Source organism: Lepisosteus platostomus, chromosome 7 (genome assembly GCF_059453375.1).
Source record: "Lepisosteus platostomus isolate fLepPlt1 chromosome 7, fLepPlt1.hap1, whole genome shotgun sequence".
Taxonomy (NCBI): domain Eukaryota; kingdom Metazoa; phylum Chordata; class Actinopteri; order Semionotiformes; family Lepisosteidae; genus Lepisosteus; species Lepisosteus platostomus.
The window spans coordinates 47,859,306-47,876,531 of record NC_142617.1 but is presented as its reverse complement, the minus strand read 5'-3'; the positions used below and the strand labels follow the sequence as shown (position 1 = coordinate 47,876,531).

Genomic DNA, 17,226 nt, shown 5'->3' with positions numbered 1-17,226 from the left:
TTATAGAGTCTACCTGAGGATTGACATCAGAGAAGGTGAAAGATACATAACAAAAAAACTGCTTTGGATTAGTCTTTTCTCTCAGGGTTAGGAGATATTGAATGCATGTCTGTGCAGCACAAACAGAACACAGGGACTCAAGCAGCCCCTGAGAAAGCAGTGCTGCACTTAACCAGCCAGAATTGTTGATGCCAGAAGCAGTCTAGGCAGCATTGAATTTCGCATCACTTTACTACAGTTAATACCCAGCTCATTAAAAATCCACCACAAATCTGTTAGTAGTTAAAATGTGCATTTTCCCACAGAGGTAGACCACTGTGTTTCTACACTGCTTCAGCACAATTTTCGTACAAAGAGTGTGGAGCTGTGTCAGTGGACAAGCTGCAAGGAAACAGGTGGAAATTAATTTTCTGAAAGAAGAAAACATGACGTTTTGACTGTGGACCCTCTTCAGGAGTGTGGGGGTATGAGGGAGATGGCAGGAGCAGGAGATGAAGGAGACAGAAAGAAAACATGAGAACAAGTAGGAGGGGAGTCAGGATAGCTCGATGGGCTAAATGACTATATTGGATGTAATCCTTTGCTTCCAGGAAAACAGGTTCAAATCCCACCTCTGAGGAATCATGGCTGTGCAGCAATTAGCACTGCTGCCTTGTAGTATTTGTACTTAGCGTTCACATTTCTATAGCTGGGATGCATCTGTGTGGAGTTTGTATGTTCTCCCCATGTTTAAGTGGGTTTCCTCTGAATGCTCTCCAGAAACATACAGTACTGTGGATTAATTGGCTTCTGGGGAAATAAACCCTAGTGTGAAATGGTGTGTGTGTGTCTGTTTGCTGTGATAGACTGGTGTCCTGTCCGGGGGTGTATCCTGCCTTGTGCCTGTTGCTTGCCAGGATAGGTTCTGGCTCTCTTGCAACCCTGAAATGGAAAAAGGATCGATGGAGGACGTTAGAAAAAGGGAGTCTAAAAAACTGGGAAATGAATTCCAGGTGTGTATGGTAGAAATCTAGATATTAATGTATTTTTTAAAATCAGTCAATAGTTGAAGGTGTGAACCTTTAAAAATAACTTTGGTTTCTGGTGTCTTTCTGGAGAAGCAGTCTTTGACTCCCTGTGAAAATATGTATATACTAACAGTGTATTTTCCAAAATATATCTTCATTGCTATACTTCTCAGAAACTGAAGAACTGCAATTGTATAAAACCCTACTTGAAAGACCGTTCACTTAACCCAGTCAATGCACAATAATTTAATCATTACAAATGGAGTCCTTTACCTCTGTGAATTCTCTCTGCAATATCCTTATTTGCCTGCCTATTTCACATTAAACTTAAAAACCTAGCAGTGCTAAACAAGATTGGGTCAGAATATAAATCTCTCTTCAGCTTGAGCCATGAACTTTCCCCCCTCTTTATTGAATTGAATTCTATTTATTTAGCTTTTCAAGTTGTATTGCTGATAGACTGATGAGAGAAACAGGAAGCAGGTCAGTGTTCACTGTCTACCAGAGTTCACAGCAGGTCTTGAAACCTCAGGTCTGCTGCCTGTGTGTTTATTTGTAAACATTTATACTGGGAATTACAATCCTCCTTCTTAATTGCCAAGCACGGGCAAATTACCCAGCAGACACTTACATGGGCACTGCATGCCACACAAATGAGAGAATCGATTAGAGGGGTTACACCTCAGACACCACAGAGGTTCGGGTGACAGAACAAGTGCCAGGGTGGTTCAGTCCTACACTATGAGCATGCCAAGGAGCTCTCTCCATGACATACGGACCCCCATTATATGTGCCTGTGGGTGCTGACACCTAGTGGTTTGCAGAAGCGATGCAGAGACCAGAGGGATTTCTTTAGACTAGAGCAGGTACAGTATGGGCGACACAATGACATAGTGGTTAGCATTGTCTTGGGTTCAATCCCAGACCTGGGGTGCTATCTGGGTGGAGTTTGCATATTCTCCCCATGGTCGAGTGGGTTTCCTCTGGGTGATCTGTTTTCCTCATACAGTCAAATCCATACTGGTAGGTTAATTATCTTCTGGAAAATGTGGCCCTGGTGTGAGTGAGGGCATGTCGGTGTCTGTGTCTGCCATGTGATGGACTGGTGTACCCTGTCTTGTGCCTGACAGGCTCCAGCTCCCCCACAAACCTGAACTGGAAGAAGTGGTTAGAAGGGATCGATGGATAAAGCAGGAATCTTCAGCCTTGGTCCTGAAGGGCCCCAGTGAAGATTGTCATAAAGGTCATTTGTTTTTAAAGATTGAGGACACCTATCATCAACAAATAATACAGCAAGTGTCCTGTTCAGTTAAGAGAGGTCTGGTTCTTGAAGAGTGAAGATAATTCTATCTTGAAGATGAAAACACTTCATGTCACCTGCTTAATTGATCAAATTTAAATTCTTCTATGTCTTCATGAATTAGAGACTTGATGATGACCCACAAACCTTGCTGGACTGGGGCTCCACAGGACCAGAGTGGGTGACCCTTGCTCTAGAGCAATGAGAGAGGGTCGAATCCACGAATGCCAACAGAGAAACACAATATATCCACATTTTCATCCTGGAAATATTGCTCAATTACATCCTTCTCCGACTGCGTCTGATATGGAGAGACTAGTCCACACCTCTGTCTCATCCAGAAATTCATATTGTATTGCCCTGCTACTGGATACTGTATTGTGAGGTAGTGGGGTTGGCTGGTAGCCTAGATCTTTATTTTTCTACAAATCCTTAAATATAGTTACTGCATGCATTTCAACCGATGCTCTGTATATTATCAGTCGTCTTCAGAAAGATTGATATATTAACCTCAGGGAAATTTGTCAGTCATTGGAGTGTAATATTGTACTTTCAGATCAAACATATATTAGGTTATAAAGCTTAAATATAAAGCTTACAGATCAAACATATATTAAGTATTGAACACCAGGAACTGCTTTTCATTATCATTAATTTAGCATATTTATAAAAAATAGCTAAATGAAAAAATCACCCATTATTTCCACAATTGTTGAAGTTAGACATACAATTCCACCAAGAACCTTCTGTTAAAAAGGTTCTGTTCTGTTCAGACTCCTAACACTCTCCACATCCTACAGAAAGCCTCAAATAAACAGAAACAAATGCTGCAGATTAATCACCTTCCCTTGCTACTTCATAGGCTCTCAAACGCTTTGGCTAAATTAAAAGCAATTTTAGCTGTTCAGAAACATAAATGTCTGGTGAGAAGGCAATTTATGTGGGAGACGATAGGAGCTTCTTGTAAGAATAAGGAGATTTAGAAATAAGAGATTTTGTACCTATTATTGGGATTTATGCACATTTTATGAGTCTGGACTGGAATGGCTTAGTTTTTTTTCTTCCATTTTTTAGGGGAGTGTTAATCCATAATCTTTAAGCGTAGTGCAGTTCATTTTGGAAAGTAACTCCTTGTTAGTGGATTTTCTCCTTTTCTATCTGGGTACAGCCTGACCTAAATTGTACAGTTCTGCAAAGTAAGGGGGAAAAAATCAGCAAAGCATGAAATGCCAGCTGGATGTGCGGGACAGTACTGAGAGCTCAGCTGGAAAGAGGATGGCAGTGGGAGACTGAGTGAACAGCCTCCCTCCGACAGGCACAGTGTTAATTCTGCTCTTCCCACGTCTGGCGCTGTAAACTCTCTGTCGGGGGTGCCAGCAGAGATCGTATTTGAGCCCTGAGCTCTTAGATTTCGTTTAGATTACAGGAATTAACCACTTACGTAAGCAAGTTAGACGGGGATATTCCAGTCCTGAGTACAGCATCTTGGGAAACACACACCAGTTGGATCATGAGCATCACATGGAGATCAAAGATATATGATTACTGGGGGGAGGAGGTTAGGCGTAGTGTTATAATGTTATAACTGTGTCAGTGTTATAATTCTGAAAGATAAGGGCAATAATCCATTAACCACCTCCTTACTAAACCTATCTTAACATGAAAACTTTCACTGATCGCAGGGCAATTGGGTACCAGTTGATAATTCTGTTTTTCAGCATAGTGTTGGTGGCCTTCCTAACTAATGGTGCACATTTCTAAATATAGCCTAATGAAGGCTTTAATAATATTTAATATCAATATTTAAAAGCAGAACCTTTCTTATCATTAAGAACGCTTCTGATGGGTGCGGCTGACAGGGTGACTGCTTTGTCAGCATTTTTTCCTCAGAAGGAGTGTCTGCATTTCATATTATTTACATCTCCAGGACTCCTGATTCAGCAGACGAAGATAAGAACGTAGCAGGGAACTGAGATTTAAGCTTTCTTGCAGAATGCGTACACTTCTTATTAATCTAAACACCTTAATAAGCAACAGTAGTGTTTTAGGCTAATCCTGTGCTATTATTGCTTGATCACGTCAACAGTATCTTGTTAAATTGTTTTAACCGGAGAATAATAGGTTTCTAAAGGTAAAGGAAGGATAAGGTATTGACAAGGATGTTCCCATTAACACTGGATGAAATATTACCCAGCAGTTTGTTACTATTGCCACCAAATCATCAGCAATTACACAAAGTGAACTACTGTAGTATAGTGAAAATGACAAAATGGAGCTGCATAGCTGGTATCATTGGCTAGTCTTACATCTCAAAGGAGTTGTGCCAAGGCTGTGTTGACTCATTCTTTTAAAAACTCTTCAGTAATCCAGGCATGCCCAGACCAGTACAAACATGGACGCTGTTAGAAGGGGTCTTTTGGGAAACTTAGCAAATACATTGCAAGACTTAAACCTTTCTCAGTGTTGCAGGCCTGGTTTCACAGGCAGAGAAGGGCTCTTGAATCAATCATTCACACAGAACAACCTGAAAGCCTTTTTAGTCATGCATGCCATTGCCTCCTAAGGCAGCCGAATTCAGAGCACGCTCCTGGATGATGAAATGATAGATAGCCTTTGGCTTGATAGTCACCTTTAGAAGATGTGATCTCAAAATGCAGCTGCAATCATGACACACCACCGGTCTGTAACTGGGTTTGTGTAATTAGGCATGGAAAAAAAGGAGTCTTGGCATAATAAGTATAAAAATAAAAAAATCTTAAGACTGCTTGCATTTTAAATCTCTGTACCTTGGGCAAGCAGCACATGTATTACTGAATCTCCCAGTTTTGTAGTGAAACGGAGGAAACAAATTAATCTTAGTGAAACGCAGTTTGTGAGCTCAGTTTTTCATGTGAACTTCTGAACTAATGCACTCCAGGCCCAGCACTTCTCTGATTTTTCTACTTCCCTGCTCTGTCCTGAGCTTACCACACTGTGAGTTTATTCAGTTCATCAATGTGACAGTATTGCATAACCACATTCTTGCTCGTCAGAGCAGACGGAGCAGAGAAAATGTATTTCAGAAAAGGTCAACAATGTCAGGCTGCTACCTCAAGACACCATTTTATGGCAAACACTGGATTAGTTTTTTAAATTGATATCAGCAGCTTTTAAAGTACAACTTCATAAAAATGGTTTGAAAGGAAAAGCCCATTTTCTCTCTAAAAACAATTCTGTACATTCCAAGAGGGAAATAAAATGATTTACACAGAAAGATTTATGACAGAAGAGCCCGGGACAGTTCCTGGAAACACAAACAGGACAAAGCACTCTAATTGTTCACAAGTAGTTAACTCAGGTACTTTCTAAAAACCTTTTATTACCAACAGTACCAGGAATTCAGAACCTCCAAAGATAAAGACACGTATTAACATAAGACTTTAAAGCTCACTGATGTCCCGTTCTGTTCTATGCAGACAGAAAAAAAAATCTGTAAAAACTGAGACTTAAAAATCATGCCTTTCCATGATTTTCGTTCTGGTATAATAGTATCAACCCTCATTTTCAGGAGCCAACATCAGTTTCGTATCAGAAACATTAACAACTCTAGTTCAGATCACCATTGTGACTAAAAGCTACCTTGACCTCCTATGTGTACCGTTTGAAATAAAGGCCATTCAGAATCAAAAGCTGAACCATTTTATATAATATTAGCTAAATCCCCCGGCCATTAAGAAAGACCGCTTCCTGTCTTGTGTGCAGATTTGCAGCCGGTTTTGTCTGGCTACGGCCGCCTCAGAAATGAGGTGACCTCCAGGGCATTCTCCCTGCTAAATAAATAAAAATCCCAAAGCAAGCAGATCTCTTTCATTCTACCAACACCACTTGCAAATCAGAACTTGCTCCCTGGGTTCCCCCATGACCATCAAAGTTAGCTTTCCGTGACACTTTGCCTCTTTTCCATGACATCACAATGCCTTCCCTCAAACACCTGGACTTTACTCTCTTTTGCCCTGGCTTACCACATTATTTTAGCAAACTTAGCTGTTCGGCATAAGCTTGTCAGTCACTTAAAAAAAGCTTGATGGATATTTTTGCAACTATTCTGTATCTATCTTTTTTATTCCTTCATTTACATCCAACTCTCACAGTCCTGAGCGCGGAGGATGCAGTCCTCCAGGTTCTGCAGGATGAGTATGAAATCTCAAGTTACTAAAAGGAGCCCTGTACAACCCACACTCTTCACAGATTATTGCACATCTCCAGTCATTGTTTACACGTCTGCATTATTTACATTCAAACTGTTTACTTGTACATTGTCTACTGTTTGTATATTGTCTTGATGCACTGTCTGCACTTTCTGTAAGTAAGAATTCCATTGTACCAGTACATGTACTGGTTACATATGGCAATAAAGTTCAAGTTCAGTTGAAGGAAATTAACCTATTGAACAAAGGAGGCAGACTGACAACGTTGACCCTGCAGATTTCTTCAGAACTGAGAGAGTGTAAACTAAATAGAAATGCATTTAAAACTGGGAAGAGGAGACAATTCTTCACCCAACAGGTAGGAGTATGGGACAAGCTACCAAATCATGTTGTTGAAATTAATACCCTTCTTTTTTTAAGATCCTCCCATCAATCAACTGCTAACTACCAAACAGGCTGAATGGGCCTTCAGCCTCTTCTCGTCAGGGCATGATATAAAAAAGGTTACCAACATTTTAGACTATTTGGTACATTATCTTTAATACTTTCTTGGGGAAAATTAGAAACTCCACTATAGTGTTTAATGCCACACAACTGAAAGGCTGTTTATTATTTTAATTTAACCAGTCTGTACAAAAACAAAATTCCTTTTTCATAAAAATAGAATAACTAGCTAAACTGACAAAATACTGCGACCGTTACAAAATTATTCGTCTTCCTCATCTTCATCACTTATGACATATTTCTTGGCCTTCTTTGTGGACATTTCTTCATCATCATCAGCTTTCCTCTTCCCAGAACTCTCTCCCTCCTGTTAAGAGTCAGTAAAAGACAAATGCCGATTGCAAATTCAAAATGTTTCTACCAGACACGTATGGAGAATTTAAAAGATTAAAATAATTATGTACTTCACAGCCTAATGTAGAACATAGCTTGGCTTTTAGTATATATTAATCTAACCAAAACCTAAGTAACAGCACCAACTGCTGTGTAAGAACAGTAATGCATCAGAGAGTATAACACAAACAACTAGCATATTGGAAGGATGAAACATTAAAACTAAGTTTGAAAAAAACGGCTCTATATGTATATCACAATATTGTGCTTTGTGTCTTTATGAGATCATAATTCATTAAGTTTAAAAGCACAGCTTTTGAAAATGTCACTCTGTGTTTAACTATTTCTGATTATTTAACCAATTCTGACGCAATCAATCAATATTTTATTTTGAGACATTAAGAGAGATTTAAAATAAACAGTTGAGGGACATACGTCATCGCTGTCCAGTTTCTTGGCCTTCATGAGTCTCTGGGCTTTGTCATCGTCCGAGCCCTCATCGCTGTCTGAGGAATAAATTCTGGCCCGCTCCTCTGTATGAAGAAATACTGTTAAAGCTCCGACATGACATTCCCATTATGGCAAAGTTTAAATTCTGAACACTGGTCAGCATGTTATGGGACTTTGACTGACTTAGAGATGTTCCAGTTCTGCTTGTTATACTGTACAAGAAAACAACCTCAAAACCCCTGTGCCCTAATTTCATTCTTTTCAGGTAGCAACACCCTCCAAAAACACAGGTGATTTCCTTCTTATTCAAGCAATTCACACTTGGGAGATGGCGTTCATGAGCTTCACCTCTGATTCCGCCGCCTCCCTTGTACTTGCTCTTGATGGCTGCCAGGCTGATGGACTCCTCCCCCTCCTCTTCCTCCTCGTAGCGATCAGGCTCCAGGTAGTTGGCACTCAGGCCGCGCTGGTGCTGCTTCTCCCTCATCCTGCGCTGCTGAGACTCCCTGCGAATCGACGCACGCAGCCTTTCCTCCTCTTTCTGAAAGGCGGAGGCAAGGACTGGGAGTTAACTGGGACAAGGCGGGAGCTCATGCCCGGATGGCAGCAAACCTGCACTCTGTACCACACAACTCTGCCACTATGGAAGAGAACATCCGCGAGTCCAACTTCTCTAGTCAAACCTCAGCAGTACTGCTCACAAAGGAGCTCATCCTCATTGTAAACAATTAACATGTGGAAAGAAAAAATAAGTCCATCAAAATAATACTGGCACCACAACGTGATGGATGACATTTGCAGTCATAGTGCATTGATTATTTCTCTACAATACACAAATGGGGGAAGCTGCACCTTTGAACCACCTTCATTAAATGTAGCTCAAAATACCTCCCTCGCAAAAAAATGAAATATTAGAGCAAACAGGGTAAACATTTGGCTGGCTTTGAGCTCTAAAGTCATTTCAGTAGATCCAGACCTGTGTAATTTAAAAATCACAGAACATCAGCTTTAAGAATGAAAGGACAAGGACTGTCAATTTAAATATATATATATATTGGAACTCCTGCTTCCATTTTAGTCACTTACCATGCAAAAGTACAAAGAACAACTACCAAACAGGCTGAATGGGCCTGAGCAAATAGCACTGAGCTAAACAAGACTGGTATGAACAGGGAAGATTCTGAATGTTTTCTTTAAGCATTTTAGCAAATCAAGAAAAAGGTGTAGAACTTTCAATAAAAAAAGAGCAATGGAGTGAATGCATTTTCCACAGTTTTTAATGCAGCTTGTTCATGTTTATGTTTGGTCTTGTGTCTTTCACAGACATTATATTAGTCATTAATTTCTTAACGAAGCATAAGTTACCTGTCAGATAACCATCTACTATTTATAAATGAGGCTACTGGTTGCCTCATTACCTTGATCATTTCATTGCGCTGAGACTCTGGGTCCCGGCCAGCCATTGGCAGAATCCGAATCTTCTGAGTCTTTGAACACCTGTCTGCTAGAGACAGAGTCATCTTCCTGTGAGTGGCACTGTCTGTGGAGTGGGGTCTGTAAAAGACAAATCATCATGAATAAGATAGGCTCAGGCTCACAGCACAAAAGCTGACATTTTAAATTTCAAGGGAGAACAAAATGAGAAGGTTCTAAACCCAATAAACTTGTACAAACATGTGCACAAGCAAACTTCTTATAATTGTGTTCAACCCTGGTCAATTTTAATTTCTATTTTCAAATCTGATTGTTTCCAAACACGTGATTAAAACCATCTTTTCACAACATGTGCTGACATATCCTCACTGTTCTCAGTACTTGAAACTTTTCCAGAAGGGTTGTAAGCTGAATGAGTCTAAAGTGTCAAACAAAAGCACTGCTGTTATGTCTTTGTGAACGTAATACTCTTTTATGCAAGACTCTCTATTGAGTTTTTCCAAGTGTTTTTCGTCTAAACAGAACAGATTTATGGTAGAATTTGAGCTTAAGAGAGAGAACAATAACCACACTCAGCCTTCAGCAGCTGTATGAAAGACCATATATACGAGGGAGGGACATTAAAAAGCACAGTCCAACGCAGAATGTTTTCTAATCTGTAAAGGTCCAGATAAGCCATTGATGGGGCTACATTACACTAGTAGCCCTACCTTTCTGTCAGAAAACCAGGGCTCAAACAAGTCACATGCCTCCACTATTTTTTATAACTTTGAAAACAGTATATTAGTAATATAGGACAGTATATTAAAGATATATTCTATATGTTTTGTATTATAAATATAATAGAATAGAAAATGTACATTAAAATTTGAGTCTCAGCAGGAAAGAATCGCAACTGTCAAGTAAGACAGGGGAACATCAACAGAACTGCCCATCAGGCTTTGAAAAGAGTTCATTTACTGTGTCTCATTCAGGAAGGTACTGTGCAGAGAGAAGAGTACTCTGGCACCTGAATGTGAGCTTGGTCTTGAACACAGCCTGTCCCTGAAGCCCAGTTCCCTGTCGGATGAAGAGATGGTTGTGATCTCCTTGAAGAGGAGCCTTGTAGACATCAAACACTTCATTCCCCAAGTGCAAGGACATGCTGGGAAGAGAAAGGAATACCATCAGCGTTCTTCCAGAAGGCTTTTAACACCTTTTATAACATGGTGGAATGCTTCAGAATATCACTTCTTTATCTGACTCCTTGACATTGGAACATAGCATGATCACTGTGCAGTATAAATGTAAAACAGCACTTCCTATGGAGTAGCTTAAAACGGAAAGCAATTCTTAAAAATGCCAAATTAGTTTATATCAATACTTCTGAAAAGTATGATCGCATCATGAAAGCTGTTACAATGATGCAAGCAAGGGCCAATTTCACAATAACAAAGACATTTAAAACTGCACAATCATTATCATCATTACCACTTAAATTCCCTGAAGTTTTAAGGCTTAGACTTTCTTACAATAAGTACTCTATAAAAGCCATGAAATGTCTGTACTTGCCAGAACAAAACACAATAAGAGTACAATTATTCTACCATTGTTACAATCTTTTAAAAAGACATGAAATGATATTTTACACAATTTTAAGATGGTTACTAGAACTGAAATTACTTGTCAAAAAACATTTTTTTCCCCCGTCGCTGAGACAATGATGTTTTGGAAAGAATTAAAAACATTAAAACCAAAGTCAGCTGGCAGCTGAAACTGAAAAAAACAGCACAGGAGGTTTTGTTACTGTGAACAAAAGTTAAGGAAAAGCTGCCTCCTCACCTGCCATCAGACCACTTCACAATGCGTGCGTTACTTTCACGGGTCTCGTTGCCCTCCTCGTCTCTCCGGGTCCTCCACCGAATAGTGTTTTCAACCTTGAAGATGAAACAGCAAGCAGTCTTTAATGTATTTTATTGAAATGCCGTGTTAAGCATAGCATTTGCAAGTGCTCATGCACCAGGTACCCCATCAAAGTGCTGTAACCCCATCAGGCTGCCTCTAGAGGCCGCAAGGGAGACAGACACTTGCTTGGAAAGTGAGATTCTCAGCTGGGTTTGAATAGTACACGAGGTTCGAATAGCATACAAAAGCTTGAGTGAGGTCATTTTAGGGGCTCTAGCTTACAAGATTATTATTTTTGAGAAATTCTAGAGTTTTTATATTGTGATTGAAGCTAAGAACTCTCCCACATATTGACGTACATGACCATTTTGTGGACTGTCATGTGAATTTGCCAAGTCAGGCTACCATGCAATAATAATAATAATAATAATAATAATAATAATAATAATTGCTTACACTTATATAGTGCTTTTCTGGACAATACACAGCCACCTTCAAAACCTACAACCGTTTTACAATTGTTTAAAAAAAGAATAATGTATTTTAGATACTCTTACCTTTAGTTTTAGCCTGGTTCTGCCTTCTTCATCTAACATCTCTTCATCTTCAAACTCATCCTCATAATATTGAGAGTCAAAGGGTCTGTCAAGAATGAGAAATTATAATGCGGACTTAGAGGGGCATTAAATTAATGGATTCAATTAAGTAAGCATGAAGAGTCTCAAGCATCTGTACTCAAATTTGTTATGCAACAATTTCATCTGTGTGCTGTATATTAAAGAAAACTATTCACCTGGGCTCCACACTAAGGAAGTTGGGCAGCTTTACAAAGTACAAATCACTTCCCAAATCTGTGTTGACTTTGGGAATCTCTACTTCTATCCTTGTCTCTGGCACTTGTTCTTCCTCCTGCTGCTCATTGTCCATTCCATCGTCATTGTCCTGCAGTACAAAAAGCTGTGAGACTCACGGAAGCACTGCACCGGACACATAATGGCTAAGCAAAGAAAAATCCTTTCACAATTTCCACATTTAGATAAGGATTGGAGAGACATTGGACTTGATTTACCATGGGCTGTCCAGGAGTAGGAGGCTTCTCTGCGTCGCTGTCTGAGGAGATGTCATCTGCTTCCCCAAAGAGGTCACTGGCTGCAGGCTTATTGCCTGGATAAGGAAAACATGACATGGACAAGTCTTAATCCAGATGAGACAAACAAGGGCTTTTACTCAGAGAGAGACACTTAAATCATCAACAATAATTAAGCCTAAAAGTTCTTAATGAAAACTACAAGGAAAATTTAAGGATGTAGATTCCTCTGTAATATAATTCTGCCCTTAACCAGCCCGCATTATTAACTCTTGACTTAAATGAAGAAGCAGGAAACTCTGTATAGTGGTCTCAGCCTGTCCAGCTTTTCCCTAGCTAAAAATCAATCATAGCCATCCCTAGCTTCAGGGCCATACAGCACTACTGTGCTGAAATCTGCGACAGCGAAAGACCAGAGACAATTCAGTTCTATCCAGGCTTCAGGGAGCCGGTGCCACCTTCTGTAACTTCTGCTAACTTGTGCCACCTTCTGCTGATTCATGCACTTCACACTCAGTACGCAGGGCGACTTCATACCTTTTTCTTCTCCGGCGTCACTGTCCGAGTCTGAATCTGAAGCGGCTGTCCTTTTGTGTTTTTGTCTCACAAAATCATCTTCGCTGTCGCTGCCTTTTGCAGATTCTATAAAATGAAAGGAAAATCCCAACATCAGATCACATCAGATTTTACAACCCAGAACGGTAAAACTCAGGTCACAAAGAATGCTTTTGCAAACACCACCACGTCACCCGCAAAGTGCACTGGCAAGATCGTTACGGAATTTCTCCATTCACCTCCTACCTGATTTATGCTCCCGTTCTTCAGCTTCCTCGTCGGAGTGCCCATGCTCCTCATCCGTATGCCGGGGCTTTTCCTCGTCATCTGACTGGTCGCTCTTGGCCTGTGCGTCCCACTTCTCGTCCTCTGAATGCGCCTCTTTCACCGATCCCTCCCCCTCAGAATGTGGGGTCACCGGTCCAGACCGGGGGGTCCCCGGGTCCGATCGAGGGCTCCCACCGTCGTCCGAGCGAGGGGAGGCAGCTTCCGAGTGGGCACTGCCTGCGTCCGAGCGGATGCTGCCCGCCTCCGAGTGCGGGCTGGGGGCCTCGGAACGGGGGCTGCCGCCCTCAGACCGATGGCTGCCAGCTTCCGACTGAGGGCTGCCTACATCCGACCTGTGCCCGCCTTCGTCTTCCTCCTCCTCTTCCTCCTGGTGCCCGTCGGAGCCGCTGGGCTGCTCGGCGTCCGAGTGCTCGTTGTCCTCCTGCTCTGAGTGCACGCTGCCCTCGGACTGGTTGTCCGACCTCTCGGAGCGGTTGTCGCTGCCGCTGTGCTGGCTGCCGTGCTCCTCCTCGCTGTCGTCTCCAAACAGCTCCTTGTTGCTGGGGTTGCCCGCCTCGCGCCCGTCGTCCTCGTCGTCCTCGTCGTCGCGGTCCTCCGGCTCGCTCTCGCTGCCTGAACCATTGCTTACCGACCTGGGTCGTTCCTGTTCCGAATCCGAGCCCGACCCTGAGCCGGATCCGGAATCTAGGGTCAAAAGAGAACGAGCAATGATGGGAGAATTCTACAAAACATGCGTTATTGTCTCACTGATTCATTTTAAAGCAACAACTAATAATTAAAAAATTACTCACTAACAGATTAACCTGTAATCATTTCTAAAATTTCACATTTCACCAATTCATCGTTGTTTTCATGTCTGGCTGTTAGGCTCTTGGTCCCTACTATATCTATTCCAAAACTGGAAACCTAGTTCTTTTATGCTTAATGTCAGGCATACTGTCCAATGTATTCCTTACACAATCCTGTAAAGTAAATTGCACTATGCACATTGCACTTTATGTACCCTGTACCTTGTCGGAAATGTCTGTCAACATTGTCTATAGCATTGTCTCGTCAGTGTCTTGTCTGTATTCGCACTGGAGACCTGGATAAAGATATATTGCTCCTCTGTATACTTGTATATGGCTGGAATGACAAATAAACTTGAACTTACACATGTACTTGGTGAAGTACATCACCAAGCACTTCAATTTTAAGAGCACTACAGAAGATTGTGAATGCAAAAATAATACATAGGTTAAGTAACCTATACATAGGTTAAGTGTGGAAGGATAAAAGTAACAACCGCACATACCTTGAATCCTGTTTTGTATTTTACAGAACATTAAAAGTGTAGTTTTTCAAAACAAAAAAATTATTTAAATGCATCAAGTAAAAGTCTTCTGTAATGTGTAACTGTAGCTATCAACTGCCTCCACAAAATGCCTGGATGGGGCTTTAAAGTCAATCCTAAAACAGAGAGCATACAGTGCAAAAAACTAACTTTAACCACTTTTTCATAACTGCTGTGCTCATAGTAATTCTAGACTGAGAGGGAAAAATCTCAGGCAATGCACAATGCTTCAGCTGTGGTTATACAGTAAGCTTTTGTATCCTCCACAGCCCACACACTGACACAGCCCCCAGTCTACCCTTCTCCGTAGAGGTGATGAACTGGTCCTCAGGGTGTCTCCTGATTAGAGAAAGGCAACACATCTTCCCTATGGGAGAAGACAGGGCTAGTCCAATAATCACAGCTCCCTGTGAATGCAGGGCTTACGTTTCCTTTATTAGGTGAATCTAATTTTTTATTCATCTGTGCCATAAGACTAGCCTTTCTTCATTTATTTTGAGATATATGAATTCCTTGTGGGAAAGGATTATTCAGTCCCTACCCTCCTGCCAGTGCTTGTAGATGACTGAATCCTGAATGAAGTGAACCATGCAGAGTGAGGTACATTACAAATCAATCAAACCACACAGAAACGCAAAAATATCATGAACTTATGTCATCACTCTGTTACTACTACGTTCCTATATGTTGTAATTCTAATGTACCTGCCATTGCACTCGTTCCTCATTGGGGAGGCAAGCATGCAAGCATGCAACCCTGCGGTGCACACATGATCTAACCATACACAAATATTTAGCAAATACACGTTAAAACATGGTTTGAAAACAATAATCATTGTATTACAATGGTGATTGCGTCGCACAAATTGTATCAAACCAATTTAAATATGGCTCTATCCCAAAAGTATTCAGATATAGTGTACCCAAATAAATCGCTACTCCCCACAATGCTTCTCCAACTTTACCAAGCACTAAGAGGGTACTAACTTGCTGCAAGTACCTGGGAAACTCAAGTCTTCTGCTGGTGTATCACACTGCACAAACCCCAACATGCTAAAACGAAGCACTGTCCTAACATAAGATAAGATCACTTTATTAGCCATAGACAATTTCTTGCACTAGGAATTTGTCTTTTTTACATACCCTAGCTCGCTCTTCATGAGACACACAGACAGGTAGAGAGAAGCTTGGGGTCAGAGCGCAGGGTCAGCCATTTATACGGCACCCCTGGGCAGTTGGGGTGAAGGGCCCTGCTCAGGGGCCCAACGGAGTAGGGTTCCTCTGCCGGCCGTGGGATTTGAACCGGCAACCTTCCAGCCACAGGCAGAGATCCTTAGCCACAGTTCGACTGCTCTGCTGTATCCTCAACATATCCTCCTTCAAAGGGATACCCGGGAACAGCACTGGCTACAGTGAAATTGCTAGTGGAACCTCCAGTAGAAATTAGAAACTGGTTTCTAATGGTATGAATTGTTCTTAAAAGTACTCGTCAATTATACTGGTCATCTCACGTTTCCCAGAATAATGTAAACAGTCTCTTTCAGTTATGCTGCAATAAACTTGGATCAGCTGGGTTTTTACAAGTTCTGAACTGGGAGATACAGGTCAGCATGAGAAACCAGCTGAACCTTTTTAATTATGAACTTTCACAAGGCACTGACGGATGGTTAACACTCAAACAGTAAATGTAAAGAAACTGCCATGTTGCATTCGTCCACTCTCCACAAAATAGATAAACAAATGACGTCACTAATCTCCTAAAAATAAATCGTGAATATCTTGAAATGCAAGAATGCCACAACCTTTATTTCAAAGCGTTTATGTTGTTTTGTATGTATTCATACTGCACCCTGTAGTTCGGTCCTGGAAAAAAGAGGCCTTCGTGAACAATTTAACAGGCTTGTTATCCAAAACCGATGTTTTATTTTTGTAATAAGCCTTGCTCCCAAAATTGTGGTCGAACAAAGGACATGATAAAAATTCAGTGAGTCCTTAACTTACTGAAAAGACACGTTCGTTACTAAGTGCCCGATGTACAGCACGACTGTTAATGTGCAGAAACTAATGATCAATAATCCAAACTACTACAGACCTCAGCCCCACCATAACTACAGATACTGGGATCGCGTAATACAGTCATACCTAAGTCAGGAACAGGCTTCGCTTTCGCCAGTGTCTCTCGAATCACATGCATTCAAACACTATAATCACCAACGCTTTATAATCATAACTAGAAAATGATCAGTGATGAAGATAACCATTACCTCTCTGTTCATTGTCGCTATCGCCATCACTACCAAACAAGTCGTCCATGTCCGCCATTTTTAGGAAGGGTGACGCAGCCGTGCCTTATGCGATATAACCACATTATTCTCCATGTGGCTTCCTGTCTTCGGTAACTCCCGGAAGACTTCGTGTATATCCGACGCAAGCAGACGAGCTGAGCAGCTCTGGCCTCTAGTCGCTACTACGTCATCGGTTTGTACATTCAGTTCTTGGAAACATATGAGTTTTAATTCATTTAGAAATTTGACTAGTTCCGTGTGAATGGAGGGGGTTTTTGACAGCTACAGGGTGCTATTATTTTCATTTACGTCTCACTACTTCGTTAAACGAATCACCTGTTCACAAAACGTGAATATTCAAATTGTTTAGAAATGTTAAAGAGATAAATAATAACTGCCACCTTTATCTGGTTCCAATTCAAATCTATAAATTGTACAAAATAAACATGATGCGAATTTGATTATATATATCATGAAGACGTTCAGAGCTCGAAATAAATGTTCGTGAGACGGACACTTAATAACATAATTCGCCCGAATAACAACTCGCTGCGAGAAATAATATAACATTATCATTTGT

The 17,226-nt window shown here is 41.1% G+C and overlaps 1 protein-coding gene across 1 annotated transcript; it reads right to left on the bottom strand.

Moving 5' to 3' along the window:
- Positions 1-7,007: 7,007 nt before the first annotated feature.
- On the bottom strand, positions 7,008-16,782 carry leo1 (LEO1 homolog, Paf1/RNA polymerase II complex component). The gene is made up of 12 exons (XM_088640885.1): positions 16,626-16,782; positions 12,988-13,713; positions 12,724-12,828; positions 12,169-12,263; positions 11,893-12,041; positions 11,657-11,741; positions 11,037-11,131; positions 10,225-10,359; positions 9,200-9,335; positions 8,130-8,322; positions 7,767-7,864; positions 7,008-7,305 (listed from the first exon to the last, which is right to left on the bottom strand). Exons 1-12 carry the CDS (start codon positions 16,681-16,683, stop codon positions 7,201-7,203), a joined length of 1,980 nt encoding a protein of 659 aa, XP_088497011.1. The 5' UTR covers positions 16,684-16,782; the 3' UTR covers positions 7,008-7,200.
- Between the last annotated feature and the right edge of the window lie 444 nt (positions 16,783-17,226).

Coding starts and splice junctions, on each gene's coding strand:
- leo1 (XM_088640885.1), bottom strand. CDS start 16,683: ATGGCGGACATGGACGACTTGTTTGGTAGTGATGGCGATAGCGACAAT. Junction 11,742..11,892: donor TTCCTTAGTGTGGAGCCCAG/GTGAATAGTTTT, acceptor CATTCTTGACAG/ACCCTTTGACTCTCAATATT. Junction 7,306..7,766: donor AGAAACTGGACAGCGATGAC/GTATGTCCCTCA, acceptor GACTCTTAACAG/GAGGGAGAGAGTTCTGGGAA.